This window comes from Aythya fuligula, chromosome 1, assembly GCF_009819795.1.
Source record: "Aythya fuligula isolate bAytFul2 chromosome 1, bAytFul2.pri, whole genome shotgun sequence".
Lineage (NCBI taxonomy): Eukaryota > Metazoa > Chordata > Aves > Anseriformes > Anatidae > Aythya > Aythya fuligula.
Window position 1 is genome coordinate 81,206,400 of NC_045559.1, and position 16,813 is coordinate 81,223,212.

At 43.2% G+C, this 16,813-nt stretch overlaps 1 protein-coding gene across 1 annotated transcript in view; it reads left to right on the top strand.

The window, feature by feature from the left end:
- Positions 1-2,082: 2,082 nt before the first annotated feature.
- TEAD4 (TEA domain transcription factor 4) overlaps positions 2,083-16,813 on the top strand; it is a 61,464-nt gene continuing 46,733 nt past the window's right edge. The window contains exons 1-3 of the mRNA XM_032189227.1: positions 2,083-2,184; positions 3,083-3,277; positions 3,660-3,738. Coding sequence (XP_032045118.1) covers positions 2,083-2,184; positions 3,083-3,277; positions 3,660-3,738 — 376 coding nt within the window. The remainder of the gene's footprint in view (positions 2,185-3,082; positions 3,278-3,659; positions 3,739-16,813) is intronic.

Below are 16,813 nucleotides of genomic sequence, written 5' to 3' on the forward strand. Positions count from 1 at the left end.
CCTTTTGAACAGTACAGTCTTGCTTCATTGAATTGAGCCCATTACTAAAGAAAAAATAATACTATTTTATTGTGAAAAGTGACTATTTTAAAAGCTGCATATCAAAATCATTCAGACAAACAGTGAAAGGTTGGGGAATTAGGTCTGATCAAGTTGTCCAGCTCCTTCTGCTTTCTGTTCTAGGCAGAATAGTTTGCTTCCACATTACCTCCAGTAACAAAACGTAACAAAACAAAAAAATACTCTCTTCTCCTGAGTGAGTTCCCATATGTGATTGACTGGAGGCCTGCAAACAATTTGTGTGATGATTCACAGGAAGGAATAGGCTTCAACTCTTTCTCTTTGAGCTGTGTTGATTCGGCAGGGAAATGTGAGCAAAACTGTATGCTGGTCACATAATTGTGAGACCGGGCCTAGAAATCATAGTCAGACGTTATGAGAAATAGTTGCCTTTAATATAAAAAAAAGTTTTTCATAAAATTACATGTTTTAAAATATGGTTTAATAGAAACAGTGGCTAAATGTCGTAATTACGGGGCTTTATGTAACAACAACAAAATAATAATTTCATTAAATGTTATATTTTTGTCTTGTACTGTATATACTTTTGATTCCTACAGTTTTGTGAGAAAGCTTTTTTTTTATGTATTCATAAAATAAAACGCTTATTGCATTTTGCTACAAAGAAAAGCAATTATAAGAGTACTAGAAAACATTTCTGATATCAGTTAACTTCATCACTGCTAAACTTGAAAACAAAACAAAACAAAAAACAATTTAAATTAAGTGGAGCTTGCCTTCTAAATCACAAGAATACATTTTTGAAGGTGTTTTTTGCACCTGGTTTCTGACGCTCTAAGATGTATTTAGGTCCTGTTTTCAGTCTTTTCTCTGCAACAGAGAGTTATGAACTTCTTCCTGTTCCTCCAAAAGCTTAACATATTTCTTTTTGCATTTCTTCAATATATTGAAGTTTTAAACAAAGCCAACTTTATCATAATTCTTTCACAGGTAGCTATGTATACACGAGGCATCTGTGACAAAGTCATTTGCTGAAGACATGAAAAAGTTTGATTATTTTGCTAATGTAGCTGCACTGCCCAGAGCCCCTAATAGTTACATTTACTAGACTTGCTGTTTTACCAGGATGATCTGCTTGTTTTGGAAATGTGCCTTTCCAACCCAAGTGCAGCAATCAGTCTCCTTGTATCATCATCTTCTAGTGCTGGACAAAATTTCTAGTATATGTATACCTTTGAAAAGAGATTATTTTTGCTACCTTAGATGTTTCTGCAGTGGTTAAACTATGCAGTATGCGCACACTTAAACAATGCAATAGGCTTATATCAATTTGCTCCTTTTTTAAGTCATTATTGTTACTTGCCTGGTATTTCTTTGGCCCGGACCCCTTGTGCTATGTGGCACAAAATGCTGAATCCTCACTCAAAATTTTCTAAATAGGTTTAGGACAACAGATATCAGAGGCAGACAAGCAGGGACGTTATCAGGAAAGAGTGGGGCAATGCTGATTATTATGATACTCTGCATTTTAGCACAATAGCCTAAAGATAAAGTTTTCTCTGGGTCTCATGATATGCAAAACAGTTTTTAAAGCTGGGGAGATTTTTGTGCAAATAAATAATTTTCATTTAAATGAAATAAATAAGTGTTTCATCCAAATAATTAGAACTAAAAGGGGGTTAAAAGTACACAGGCAGAGAAAAGTGTTCTCAGGCTTACAGTGCTCCAAACAGAAATAGCTGAATTCCCTTGGCATGTTTTTGACCATGGTCCTGCTTTCTCAGGTGGTCGATTTCCAAATGTAACAACAGGAAAGGAGAAAGAAGGGAAATGGAAATCAAACAGGACCACCGTGGGACAGGAGCACAGCGGGAGACTGATCACTGATCAGAAGAGACCACCGAGAAAGAAACATGTTAAAAGACCCCGAAGGACCCTTAGGACTTAATGGTGAAGATGTTCTGTTATTTGTTGCTGTGAGGAAGAGCCAGGCAGTGCCAACAAAGCATGGAGATGCATGGAAAAGAGCAGCTATGTAGTGAACCAGACTAGCCAAAGGACATGGTTCCAACTAACCTGCCCCAAGGCAAGTCTGGCAGGCGTAAGCAAATAAAGGCCTGCTACCAAGATGGGACTGCCTACTTTGGTGGCATGCCAGAGCATGCATGGGGTCACAGTGTGTTGTCCATGTAGTGATGGGTCACGGAGTGTGCTTTGCAGATGGTGGAGGACTGTGAAGGGAAGGCAGAGAAGGGACGCACGGAGCCCCACAGAGAACTGGAAGCCATTTTAAAGTCAACTACCTGCGAGAGCGATTGAGAAAAGGCTGCAGAGGACATCCCATTGCTGTTAAGTGAGTAATTTCCTTTCTGGGATGCTCTCTGGACAGCTGAACTGCTGTAACCACTCCTGCAGTGCCGAGGCCGGCTTGTTCTGCAGCAGCTCAGCTGCAGGGGCTGGAAGTCACGTCCCCGAGGGGCTCCGAAGCGGCGTTTCCTGTGGGTCACGCCTGGCTGCGAGGGGCTGGCCGCGGGACCAGCGCCTCTCCCCCGGGCTGCGGCGCTGCAGGGCAGCTCCGACGGGGGCCACGGCGCGGGCGGGCGGGCGGCCGCTCCTCGGGGCTCCGCACCCCCGGCGCTGGGAAGGCGCCGGGCAAGCGGCTGCGGTCCCGGGGACGAGGCTGGCTGCTTCCAGGGGACGAGCCCGTCCCGTCCCGGACAGCGCCCGCAAGTTCCCAGCCCGCCCTCGCCGCCGCACTGATTGCTGGCGGCCGCTCCCGCAGCCGGCCCCTCGCCGTCCCTCCGCCTCCCCCCGCCTCCGCTTTTCCCTGGCGGCCGCCTGGAGTTTCCTTCCTCCGCTCCTCTGTTCAGGGGGCAGCCCGCCCCCGCCTCCGCAGGGCTTTTCTTCCGGCCATTGCCCCGCGCTCCCTCCTCCCTGGGCACGCACGGCCCGGAGCCAGAGGCGGCCGATCCCTGCTGTGTTTTGTTCCCAACTCCGCCTCGGCCTTTCTCTCGCCTTCCTCTCCTTCCTCCCCCCCCATCCCGGCCAGCCCCCTCCCTAGCCCTGCTCCAGCCTCTACGTTAGACGGGAGTCCCCTCCCTCGGCCGCGTTCATTTCATACCAGCTCTCATTCCTCGCATTCCTCACTTCCTCGTTTCAAACTCCAGGGGAAATAAAAACCCTCCCTTTTCCTCCCAAACTCCTGCCCGGCCGCCGCACGGGCTTGCCGTCCCGCCAGCCGCTCCAAGCTCTCGAGGTGAGTTGTTGGCAGCGCCGGCCCGGGCTGCGCCTGGGGCCGCTTCCCCCTCGCCCCCCGCTCGCCCCCTGCCCGCCCCCGGTCGCCCCCCGGCAGCCCGGCCGGCGGCGGCGCCCAGCCCGGCTTTGTTCGCTCCGGGCCCGCCGTCGGGCTGGGGAAGGGGGGGGCCGGGAGCCCATCCCGGAGCCGCCCCGAGGGCAGCCGCGGCTCCCGGCAACTTTTTCCGCTGTTTTTTTGGCGGCGGCGACACCGAGCGCGAAGCGGCTCCTCCCGCTCCGCCTTCCCAAACCCCTGCCCTGACCCCCGCGGGCTCGGGGGTGGGGATCGGGCGGGGGAGAGGGACGGGCGCATCCCGAATAACTCTCATCTGCTCTCTTGGCAGAAAGTCCTGGAGCAGAAGGAGGATTTGAAGCCGGTCCTCTCTGCCTTTGCGGAACGGCAGCTGCTCTTGCCTCGCTCAGGTCAGGACACGCTCTTTTCACGGTCGCTTTCCCGCGGGGTAAAGGGGACCGGGTGCCTGCCGGAGGGTGAAAGGAGGGGTTTGAAGCCAGTCATGTGCGACGGAGGAGACACGGCCGTACAAAGGAAGCGATCGGAAAATTCTCAATGGAGGCTGCTGGCGGCTGCCTCCGCTCCCTGCCTGCGCCGAGACTTCGGGGTCTCGGTGGTGTGGTGCATCGGCAGGAAACTGCTAGCGCTTTTCGTGGAAAAAATAGGTTTCTGTAACTTTAGTGAAGATGTGCAGGGTATGGGGGGTGGAGAGGAGGATCAGTGCTTTCTGTTATAAGGATATAAATTCCGGTGTAAACTACAGAAAGTGCTTTTTTTTTGGGAAACAACAACAATAACAACAAATGCAAAATATATAATAAGCCAAAACAACCGTGAGAAAGCATTTGGGTTGTTATAGGGCATTTAACAAAAGATGAGGGAACGTTGTTTTCCTAGATAAGTTTCTCTGAAGTTGGAAGAGTTCAGTTTGGGTGGCATGTCTCTGGAAATGATTAAAAAAAAAAAAAAAAAGGCAAATGATCATCCCTAAGTAATTTCTTATCTTACTTATATAAATTCTTCTAAACAACTCCTTGTGTGGGATGCTAAAGTGTTTTTTTTTTGTTTTTTTTTTTTTTTTTTTCTGGAAAGGGGGAAAACATGCAACTCCTTAATATATCTTAAGGGCTAATTCCACCAAGTTGTTTTGTTTTTATTTAACCTGAAGTTACACACGTGTTACTTTCTAACCTTAAGAGCAGAGCTCTGCAGATCAGCTATAAATAGACAACACAAAATACTTTTTAAAGACAGGAGAGATAGGTAGTAAAGCAGTTTTTTTTTCTTGTTTCTCCTTACTTGGAACAGATTGTTTTCCCTTAGACTTGATTTCACTGCGTGCAAACTGAGTGGAGCACTCATTCACCTGTCTGTCCATCTGCCTGTGTAGATGGAGAAGATCTTATTTTTCCTTTTACAGAAGGAGGTGGGCAGTACAATAGGGAATAAAGTAATGGGGAGGGAGGAGTAAGATGAACAGAACAAGGGGGAAAACAGACAGGGTTTTTCCAGGCTAGGGCCCTGTTGCAGCTGCTGTGCTACCACCGGTACAATTGAAAACTTTTGTTCTCAGTAGGTTTTTCTCACTAGAGCAAGGAGGTTGTACTGTGCTGTAATGAACATAGAGGGGCTTCTTTATCAAGGCTGTGGGATGCGGTAGGCTCTTTGGCACTTTAATTCACAGACCAAAAGGCAGCCAGTCTGTGCGGTCACCTCACAGGGTTTTCCTAAAACCTGGTCTGGATTTCTCAAACTTGAACATGTGGCAAATTTATCATCTCTAAACTGGAGCATCAGCTCATTGCTCTTACCCCTTAGAGGTGATCTTGTAATGATCTAGTGTGCATGGGAATTACTATTGCAAATGGGGGTTAGTATCTTCTCCACTCTCTTGGTTCCCACTGCATCTTTTAGATTTATTAATGTTACTGACAGCTTTCAAGTATTTTAGGTTATTACCATAGTAAGTGTTTTTTAACGTTCCTATACTACGTAACTTTTTGTGGGAAAAATGTAGGAGAACAGCACTGCCAGGCTCTGAAGAGAAGGGCTCCATGGCACGGAATCTTCCTGTGGTTTAAAATAAAATAAGAGTTGCTGGTGGTTGTTTTACTCTGATATTTGTTTCACAGAACTCAAAATCAGTAAGTAGAGTTTTGAGAAGGTTGCCAAAAAGTACAATTTCTGATACCTGCTGCTTGAGATTATCTCTGGAGTGGCATTATACTCAATCACAGCTTTCCATAGTGCTGTGGATTTTTTTGTTTTGTTTTGTTTTGTTTTTTCCTCCTCTGAATGTATCTTTTAACTCTTGGTTTCATCACAGTAGAATTCAAGGTGAAGACCAACAAATACTTTAGGCTGGCACTGCTGAAGACACAACTTATCTGCACAGACTGTCCCTTCCTGTACTTGTCTTACCTCTTTCCTTTGTCGATTCCATGGGTATTTGTGCAGCCATTTAGTGACTTGGGCCAGGGGAGACTAGCCAAAATGAAAAGTAACGCTGTTCTATCAACTTAGTTTTCAGCCAGATCTGTTCCCAAGTCCAGTTAATTACATATTGATACAAATAGAGCTGTGTTTGGAGAAGGGGGTGCAATGAATGGGGAGTAGGGGAAGAAGCAACATTGCCACCTTAGCAGCATTGCCATTTTATCCTGTCTTAGGTAGTTCTTTGGACCATGTTTACAGTTGCTACTGTGGTAGTCAAAACAATTTGTCTTATCTGGCCACAAAACTGTAGCTTAAGGAAGCAAAAATCAGTGTTACATTTATTTTTTTTTAATATTAAAAAGAAAAAGAAACACCGTCCATATACCTCATATTTGTCCTTCATTGATTTATTTCTTTTTCCTAAGTGCCATGCAACAAATCTTCTAGCAATGCTCTTGGGCAGCTTTTCCATAGCCCAGTGTTTTTTTAACATCAGTAAGGATTTCCAGAAATTTAGACTGATTTTTCTTAGTCTACTGCACCAGGATTTGCCTTGGCATGTTTCAGTGAAATTATTGGTTTTCTCTCTCTATTGCATTTACACCTAAGTTCTTATAGACTAGCAATGAGAATATTTTTGTAGTTTGTTTCTGCAAGATGTTGGAGGTAATTCATCTCGCTCTGTTGCCTGAAGTAATAACTGAGCATAGGCAGACAAAAGTTACCGTGGTCTTACAAAATTGTAGAAGTATTTGCTTTTTAGTTCTTTGAGGTTTCTTCAGTTTCTTGGCATTACTTTTCCAGATACTCTAATTTGTGTCCCTTTTATCCCCTTCTCTTGTTTATTTATCAGCCATCCTTTTGAGTTGCCTATATCCACTGGTGTTTGTAAACTTTATTCTGTATCATCTGCAAGTTTCATTAACATTCCCTTTATTCCATTTTATATCATTCATTAAGATGTCAAAGAAAACTGGACTACCAAAGATCCCTGCAGCAAAACAGCAGGTGCCCCCTGTACCTGTTTGTTCCATTAGTATATACCATTACACTTAATTTTGAAGTGCTAGGTAATTTTCTAATAATATGAGCAGAGCTATCCAAGCCAATTTGATTTTTTTTTTCAGTCTTTATTTCCTGAAGAGAGTAGCAAATGTTTTTCTAAATCTTAACCTATCACATTGTGCACTTGTCTTCTTTTCATTCTCTAGCTTCATGGTAATTCTGTCCTCCTTTGAAGAACATTCAAGTTTATCAAGATTTACAGTAGCGTTTATGAAGCCATGGTCTTTATTGATTATGGTATGCTTCTTTCTCTGCCCCAACTTATCCGTTATGCCCATCACCGTGTTAAATGCCCAACATGTTACTTTGTGGAGCTGTGATCTAGTGAAGAGCCTTGTAAAAAGTTTGGAATTTGCATGTTTGGAGCTCATTACAAGGTATGAGATTAGATGACTGGAGTTCTTTGTTTTTTGTTGGTGGTGAGTTTTTTTTGTTTTGCTCTTTTTCCCTGCCCGTTAGGTCCTCCTTTTTCTGGAGATGATGCAGTCACTCCCCTTTGTTTTTAACACCATATGAATTAGACGTTTTCCTGCTAGGGAGGGGCAGGTTTTCCAGTTCCCTGTGCCACTGACTGAGTCACTGGCTCTGTTTTTCTGTTCCATTGTAGGCTCATAATTACGGAGTCCTACTTTCATTAGAGTATGTTTGCTAAAAGGGAGGTGTTTTATTCTGCTGTACTAAGACATGAGTGCCAGTGGCTGGATACAAGGCATTGAAGCATCTGCTTTGCTTTTGCCAGTGACAAAATAAATCAGCATGGTCCTCACTGTGCCTTCCTTGGTACAGTGGTAAGCATTAATGATAGATGTCCAGTCAAAATCTACTCTCTTGTAACCAGGACTGCTGTGCTTCAACTAAAGGAAGAAACGTCAAAAGAGCACTGAGCATGTGTATGCTGGAATGGAAAGGGAGAAAAGATGTGCTGGTGTTCTTACCAGATCATACATCAGTATAGCAGGTCCTTGAATCCAGCTCACTGATAGTGAACTAGCAGGTTTTAGTCAGGCTCTCTTTGGGTGAAAATCTTGTCAGCTTAGGGGAAAAAAAGAGAGAGAGAATTGAAGAGGGTTGCATGAGATGATTTTCTCCAAGTACACTTACTGCTTTAGTTTTTTGTTTGTTTGTTTTTGTTTGTTTTTGTTTTTTAAACTAAATAATAATAGTATTTATTTCCCCTTCTCATTTCTTTGTGAAAGATCTACACAAACAAGAAAATTACTGTACAGGTGAAACAAAGTAATTTTTTTTTCCCACATGGTAACATAACCGAGAAATAGAGAAGAAGCATGGTTTTCCACCACTTTTGGTCACAAGTTTAATTTGTAAGAATGAGCTTTAAAAACTGGAGTTAAGTCTGTGGTTGTCTGTGTCCCTTTAAGAGTCTAGTTTTGCTTGGCTGGCTGCCCCTGTTCCTCCTGTAGATTAATCCAACAGAAGGTATATAACCTGTTGACCTTCCTGGGAAGAAAGGTCTGGAAGGGCAAAGAGATCAATCAAAAGGTTTGTGCTTTCCTGTAATATCCTGAAGCAAGCTTAACCTGTGTTTTTCAGTTTTGCTTTTTCTGTTTCCTCTTTCTATGCTTAGGGATTCCAGTTTGAGCGTTGGACTTGTACTTACAGGTTTTCATGGTTTTCACTTGCTTTCTATGAAATCACTGTATTTTCAATAGCTTGGAAATGACTGTGTACTGTCACAGCTGAGAGGGAAAAGTTCTGACTAGTCTGAGTTGTGGACAGCTTTACTACATTTTGTATCAAGCCAGTGGGAGAACTGGAATCAGTCCAAAATGGCTGGAATCTCCTTGTCTGTTGGGAATTTTCAGACTTTTTTTTTTTTACAAAAGAACAAATCTGGTGGACCTTCCTGAGTGTTAGCCAAGAAACAATCATCTTATCTGTAAGTAGGCAATATTCACCTGCTTCATGTTTCAGGTGGGCTGTGTACTACAAAACTGAGCTGTGATGGTTTCTGATTTCATGGGGAGAATGTGGTTTTGGTTCGCAGTTGTGAGCAGGGCTTATGCCTATGAATCAGAATGGTTTGTGTTGGAAGGTATCTTAAAGATCACCTAATCCCAACCCCCTTGCCATGGGCAGAAATGCCACCTATTAGATTAGATTGCTCAAAAGCCCCATCTAACCTGGCCTTGAACACTTCCAAGGATGGGTCATCCACAACTTCTCTGGGCAACTTATTCCAGTGCCTCACTACCCCCTGAGTAAAGAATTTCTTCCTAATATATCCAATCTAAATCTACTCTCTTTTAGTTTAAGACCACTACCCCTTGTACTGTCAACACACTCACTGATAAAGAGTCCTTCCCTGGTCTCTCTAGCAGGCTCCCTTTAAGCACTGGAATGTTGCTATAAGGTTTCCCCAGAGCCTTCTTTTCTCCAGGCTAAATAACCCCAATTTAGCCTGTTTTCATAGGACAGGTGCTCTAGCCCTCTGAATATCCTTTGGACCTTCTCTCACAGATGATGCAGATATTTCATGGTTGATCTTTACTTAGGCATTGGTGCATCAAAACACCTTTAAGCTCCTGTCTAACTCCTACTAAAATCAGGGCACATGCTTAAATTATTAATGAATGTTGACTGAACCGAGGTCCCATTTAATATACCTGTTCTGCCTGTTTGTGGTTTGCTTCTGTCTTAAGGCTTTAGTAAAGGCCTTCTTTAGCCCTGACTGGACAGGGAGGCACACAGATTATGCTTGCAACATAGGCCACCTGAAAGCAAGGAAAATGTGGAAATCTGACTGCTTGTGCATTGTGGTTAGTGCTTGTGTCTATCCTGTTGTAAGACTCCTAGCGCTGGTTCAGCTATTGCTTTTGTTGAAGACTGGCCCTAGTTTTGGAGCTAAACACTTTCTGAGCTTTAGATGAGATTTGCAAACATTTATTTCCTGTCTAAGTTCATGTGAAATTCTGCCACTGGTTTTATGGGAACTGAAGTATGTAACAGTTGTGCTGTTTTGGGACATGTACCCCTGAGTCCTAGAAAAGAATCATAGAATCACAAAATATGTTGAGGTGAAAGGGATCCATGAGGATCATCAAGTCCAGCCCCTGACTCGAAATGAGGCAATTGAAGAGTTAAACCACATTTTTAAGAGTGTTGTCCAAACACGTCTTGAACACTGATAGGCTTGGGGCCATGATCAGTTCCCTGGCTAGCCTTTCAGTGAAGAACTTTTTCCTAACATCCAATCTGAGTTTATATTGTCAGAGCTTTAAGCAATTCCCTCATATCCTATCACCAGTTGAAAGAGCAGAGGCTGAGAGACATCCTCAATAGGAGGCAGGATTGAGAAATAAGAATTTAATTTGGATATCATAAAATGACAGAACATTATGAGTCCATCAATTTTATGCTACTTGACTGGAGACTCAAAAGATGCTCAATTTCTGGAAAGTGTTAAACATCAGTCCTGAGAAAAATGAGCCCCTCTGAAGTTAAAGCAGCTGCATTCACAAATCACTTTTAAAGTTCATCTTTCCTTGTGTTGACATTCTTGGCTGGATTTTGCCCTCAGTCTGATTTTCATCATTGGGCAATTCATTTAGGTAGATCTTTGTGCTATATTTCTTTTCCATAGGTAAAATAGGGGCTTTTTTAGCCTCATGGTGAGATTTTCAGAACAGGGGGTTTAGGAGTAAATATTTTTTAGGTTCCTAGTAAAGCTTCCATTTCATTTAATAATTAAGTGAAGAATACTCTTTGGTAAGCAAGACTTGCTTCTTCAAATTTGATTTGGTAAGATCTAAGTCATTTTAATCAGTAAACCCAGAGGCAGTTGTGTTAAATAACATGTTAAATAATACTACTAAAAATTCTGTGATAGAAGGGGAACACAATTATTGGAGCTCTTCCTGGTTAATTCTTCTCTAATTAGCTTGGTGACTGTTGAAAGAAGGGCTATTGGTGACCACTGCTGCTAGTATAAGGGTGGCTAACCACCTTCACTCTACCACAACCTTTTTTTTTTTTTTTTTTTTTTTTTTTTTTTTCTGACTCCCCAGGAATTATATAGTTCCGCTGAAGGCTGGAGCCAACCCTGTGTATGGCTCAATCCCAGGGCAACCTGGCAGTGTCAATCTCAGCTACCATTGCTGGCTCATTTTCTCTCCCAGCTGCCATGTAAATGGTATAGTTGTCATTTTCTCAGCCCAAAGCGCAGCCTGTGTTGTCGTGTAGCCAGTGTTGGAGCTGTGAATGGGTTGCCCGTGGCTAGGGATCAAGCCACAAGTTGGCCACCCCTGGAACAGTGGGAGCACACCAAACCTTTGAGCCTGCATATGTTTTGTTGTTAGATTTGGGGTTTTGTTGCTGTTGTTTGTTTTTGTTTGATATGGGTTGTTTTATTTTTCTTCTTCCTCCTCTTAGGGCGGCAAGACTGTTCTGTTTTCTTTATCACAAATGTACCTGACTGGATAGCGTGCAAGGCCACACAAAGTCTTTTGTCATCACACCCTATCTGACTGCATTATCCAGTGCTGCACTGATAGAAGTTCTCCTTTCTTGTTGTTTTGATTTATATCACTGCATTGGACACTACATCCTCTCTCTGTTTCAGCCAGAGCTCTGCTACTGCAATAATTTAAAAGCATTGTTTTGCTTTGGTCATGAAGTCAGGTGCCTTTCGTACAGTAGCTGCTGCGGACAATTTCAGTGTAGCAAGCAAACCAAGCTTGATTTTGCACCTAGCACAAAATCATAAGCGTACAGATGGAGTTCAGTCTTATATGTTGAATATGATCCAAGGCCAAAAGTGCTTGTTCCTTTGTAAACCAGTCTTGTTCAGTGGTTGGATGGAGACAAAAGTCTTACAGTGCAGTCTGTAGGTGTAATAATTATACTACCTTACACAACACACAGAGGGAAATCTCGATTCTCTTTTCTTCCTTGCCCGGTGCTGTTGCCTATTAAGAGCTTTTGCTTCACCTACTGCCTGTAACACATATTTTAACTGGTTTTACTCTCAGGATTAGTCAGCAATACTCTGATGTCCTGGGTGAATAGAGGCATTCAGAGGGAATAGCCAGCATTGCCCCAGGATTGCAGAAGTCCAAGGGCAACAGCTGTGGTTGTAGCCCATCTCAACAGTTGTCTAAGTTGTAGAGTGAGTGAGTGGAGACCCTTCAAAGGCTCAGTGAACTGTTCCCACTCGCTTCCACCATTGCTGGACCTTCTGATGGAACTTAAAGTAGCACTGGGTCCAGGCCAATTTAATGACTAGATTGTAACACCTCAGGGAGCCTGAATAACTGGTGGCTAGGGTGCTGTGGAAGAGTTATACCCTGCTAGTTTAGAGCTAGTTGGTCATGCTACAGTTGCATCATCATTTTTTTTTTTTTTTTTTGTCGTTGTTGTTTCTTAGAGTCCCTGTAAAAACATGTTCATGATTTTTGTCCTCTTTTGCCTGTAAACTTCAGACATCATTCAGTTATTGTTGTGTAACTGTTTTTGCACCTTTTCCCCTTCTAGTACTTTTGTTTTTCCCCCTGCAATCTCTAAGTTGAACTCACTTGGAGCTAGTCATCCATTGATTGCACTCATTCTTCTCTTTCAGAGGATCTGACCTATTGTTGTAGTATGCTATAAAATTTCCCCACCGTTTTCCTCTGGTAAGTTTCAATACTATGCTCTGTTATACCCTATACATTTCACATTATTCCAAACTGTTACTTTTCTAAACCCACATCTTGTATGACTGCATTGGCTAAGTTCATCTCTTAACATGTTCTGGGTGGAAGTAATTGGTTGTTGCTGTTTCCAAGTCTTCTTATTATACACTACTCCTATGAAGTTATTGCTTGAGTAGCAGGACATACTCCCTTCTGGCTGAACTCATTCTTGTTTGAAGTCCTTTATTTTACTGTTTCTGTGGATGAGACATGAAAATGAAGAAAGTAAGCCTTTCCTTTGAAGAAAAGCTGAGAGACCTGAGGATGTTCAGCCTGAAGAAGAGAAGGCTCTGGGGGACTTTACTGCAGCTTTTCAATACTTAAAAATGGGCTTATTAAAAAGATGGAGAGGAACTTTTTTCTCAGGTAGACAATGACAGAACAAGGGGGAATGGTTTTAAACTAAAAGAGGGGAGATTTAAATTAAACGTCAGGAAGAAATTCTTCACTCAGAGGGTGGTGAGGCACTGGAACAAGTTGCTTAGGGAGGCTGTGGATGCCTCATCCCTGGAGGTGTTAGATCAGGTTGGATGAGGCCCTGGGCAACCTAATCTAGTGGGTGGTGTCCGTGCTCATGGCAGGGGCTTTGGAATTAGATGATCTTTATGGTCCCTTCCAACTCGAGCCATTGTAAGGTTCTCTGAAAATGTTGTGGTTCACATCCTTGATAGTAGCAGTATTTGACTCCTGTAACTTAGAAACGAATGCTAGAGTTGCTTTTTTTTTTTTTTTTTTTTTTTTTTCAATAACATCGAAGAATACCTGTAATGACAAACAGTCCTTGACCCAACAGCTTGCAGTTCCATTGAACAAGACAAGGGTTGAAGAGACGTCCATGGTAAAGTGAATTGCTCAGAGTGCAGCCAGCTCAGAAGCAAGACTGGAACCACACTGTCAGATTTCACAAAGCTGTGCTGGCAAGCACTGCTGCCTGGGAGGAGTGAATAGGGACATCTCTAGTTAGTGTGTTGTGCCTGATACTGATTTCAGCAGGGAAAGGGGGGCAGATATATAGTAGGGGCTAGAAGGGACCTTAAAGATCCTCTAGTTCCAACCCCCCTGCCATGGACAGGGACACCTCCCACTAGACTAGGTTGCTCAAAACCCCATCCAACCTGGTCTTAAACACTTCTGGGGATGGGGCATCCACAGCTTCTCTGGGCAAGCTGTTCCAGTGCCTCACCACCCTCACAGTAAAGAATTTGTTCCTTAGATCTAGACTAGATCTACCCACTTTTAGTTCAAAGCCATTACTCCTTGTCCTATCAAAACACTACCTGATAAAGTCCCTCTCCTGCCTTCTTGTAGGCCTTCTTTAGGTACTGGAAGGTCACTATAACGTCTTCCCAGAATCTTCTCCAGGCTGAACAACCCCAACTCCCTCAGCCTGTCTCGATAAGGAGAGGTATTCCAGTCCTTTTATCATCCTCATGTCCCTCCTCTGGACTCACTCTAATAGATCCATGTACTTGTGTTGATGCAGCCCAGGATACAGTTGGCTTTCTGGGCTGCAAGCACACGTTGCTGGCTCATGTTGAGCTTGTTGTCAGCCTACACTCCCCAGTCCTTATCAGTGCTGCTTTCAATCTATTCTCCACCCAGACCGTTTGTGCTTTGGATTGCCCTGACCTCGGAGCAGGACCTTGCAGTTGGTCTTGTTGAACCTCATGAGGTTCTGACAGGCCCACCCCTCAAGCCTGTCCAGGTCCCTCTGGATGGCGTCCATTCTCTCCAGCATGTAGACCACACCATGCAGCTTGGTGTCATCTGCAGACTTCTCAAATATGATGAACAGTGACTTAGCAACTACATGTGCCAGTTCCCTCGGGACCCACAGATGCATCTCATCAATTCCCATGGACTTCTATACCTTTGGCTTCCTTAGATGGTCTTGAACCTGCTCTTCTCCTATAGTGTGTGGTTCTTCATTCTCCCAGTCCCTGCCTTTGCCTCTGGGGCTTGGGCTGTGTGGCTGTAGGTCTTGCTGGTATAGACTGAGGCAAAAAAAAGTAATTGTCTTCTCCGTATCTAGATTTCCCATTTTCTTCTGGAGAGGACCCACAGTTTCTCTAGTTTTCATTTTATCACAGATGTACTTACAGTTATCCTCAGTGTTTTGTGTTGAACAGCTGCCACAAACACTTGAGAGGGAACTGTTACTGACAGCAACGACTGTGGGACTGATATTAGAAAGTATATGTGTCAGACTATGGAGTTGGTAAAAGATGTGCTCCTTGTCAATGAGACCTCACTGAAGGTCCCTTGGCAGCTCTCTGGCCGTGCAGGATCTCTGAATCTCAATGAGATGCTATGTGTGAAAGGAGAGAGTTAGCATTGAAATTGCCACCATCAGAACAATTAAACTGAATCTGCTGGAGGTAAAATATTTGTGCTTTTTTCATGGCTTGGCTTTCCACTGACCCCAAAGCCTGTCTCTGTGGTTTGTGTTAAGAGATGGGCCACGACAGAAATAAGAACAGAGAGACCAAGAGTGAATAAGAAACAGCGTTTGAACAGAGGGAAATGTAACAAGGAAACAGAGACACTGTGGTGAGGAGGCGGAGGTGCTGTGAGGAGCCTGTGTCTTTTATCCTGGTGGAGAATGCATCACTGGAACATCGTTAATCTCTCAGTAAAACAATGGGTTCAGAATAAGAAATGAGAGAGTGGAGGAGTATAATGTTCAAATTGGTGGAAACTGAAGAGAACAAATGCCAAGCCTGGAACCTCTGGCAAAACTTGCTCTAATGAGAAAGGAAGTCAGAGGATGTCCAAAATACATGTGCCCATCCAGGGGATTCAAAAGGGGAAGGAACCAGTTGAGCATGCTTTGTCTCTCACCAATGTGAGATAAAGCTGACAGATTCTGTCTCTGGTTTTGTGCACTTCCCTGAATACACAGGTGACATCTGATGAAGTTAGTGCAACTCTTTCGTGCTGAAAGAAGAGAGTCTTGGGAGTTGGCACACAACTGAACAGTGTGTATTTTTTTCTCTTCCACTAAATTTGTGGAGCTTGGATCAGAATGGACTCAGAGCTTCCGCTGTCACTGAAAGTGCTTGGCGTAGATATGAAGCCTTGAACTGTATTCAAAATGCTTTTTATGTTTATGTTGGCCATATGTCCTTCAGGAGATGGTGTTGTCTACTTGTATGCATTGCTAGGGAGGGGATTTGTCTTGAGCAAAGTGACTGGCTTTGGAAGCCATACAGCTGAGCAATTAAGTGCATCTTTTCACTTGGTGTGAAAATTTTAATCATGAAATCCAAAGAAAACAACAACAAAAGGCTAAAAAGGAGTGTATCATGTAATGTTTTGGTAAGTTGATGTCAGGAAAATTTCTGGAGACTTCAACCCTTACTTTTTGAACTTCTGAAGTTGAATGAATGGGTCTGCTTTGTGTTTGGGGTTTTTTATGTAATGTATACATCGTATGTATTTAGCCAACTAGGGCATGGCATATCCACTTTTTTTTTTTTTTTTTTTTTTTTGTCTAGATAGTTTTTGACATAGACTACATAGACCATGCTCAAATTCATCTTCAGTCCTCCTTTACTGTGGTATTTCTGAGCTTGTCTGACTTGGTGTGTCAGAGTGTTCTCCTCATTCTCTCGTTTATTGAGGCTTTGATGATTCTGTTGCTTTTGATTAATTAAAAAAACCAAAAAACCCTTATTGTTATTTTCTTGCTACCCAGCTGAACATGATGGTACACAAAAATTTTGAACACTGTCATTTAACTAGGGAATCTCAGATGGTAGCTTGTGAACATTCTTTGTGGCTCAGATAATTAAACTATTAAAAAGGTAAACAGTTTTGGAATTAAGGCAGGGGAATGATCTTGCATCCTTAGAAGACATTCGTCTTCTATCTGGCTGACTGGAAGTGGCTGTACGATTTGAATTTGCTTTCTGAATGAAAGCTTTTACAGCTCCATTTAATTACTTCAGTCTCCACCATAGGGGTTTATAAGTAGACTGCAATTTATTGTAGTTTTCAAGAGCTAGTAGCTGCCTGCTTAGGTTCAATTGAAAAAGTTTCTGCTCCTACCTAGTGGCAGTTTAATAGCCCAAGAATGGTTAAGGATGGAGGGGACAGAGAGGCACAGAGAACTGAAGGCAATTGGCGGAGGTAGTCCTGATGATAAGGAGTAGAAACTGTCCAAGGAACTGGGATTCATAACCCGCAACCTAGTGACTTTATCCTTTTACTTTATCCTTTTACTCATGGTGCCTTTGGCTCCTGCCAGGATATAATTGCTGAGATTTGGAGGACATTGCATTAAACTGCCTGG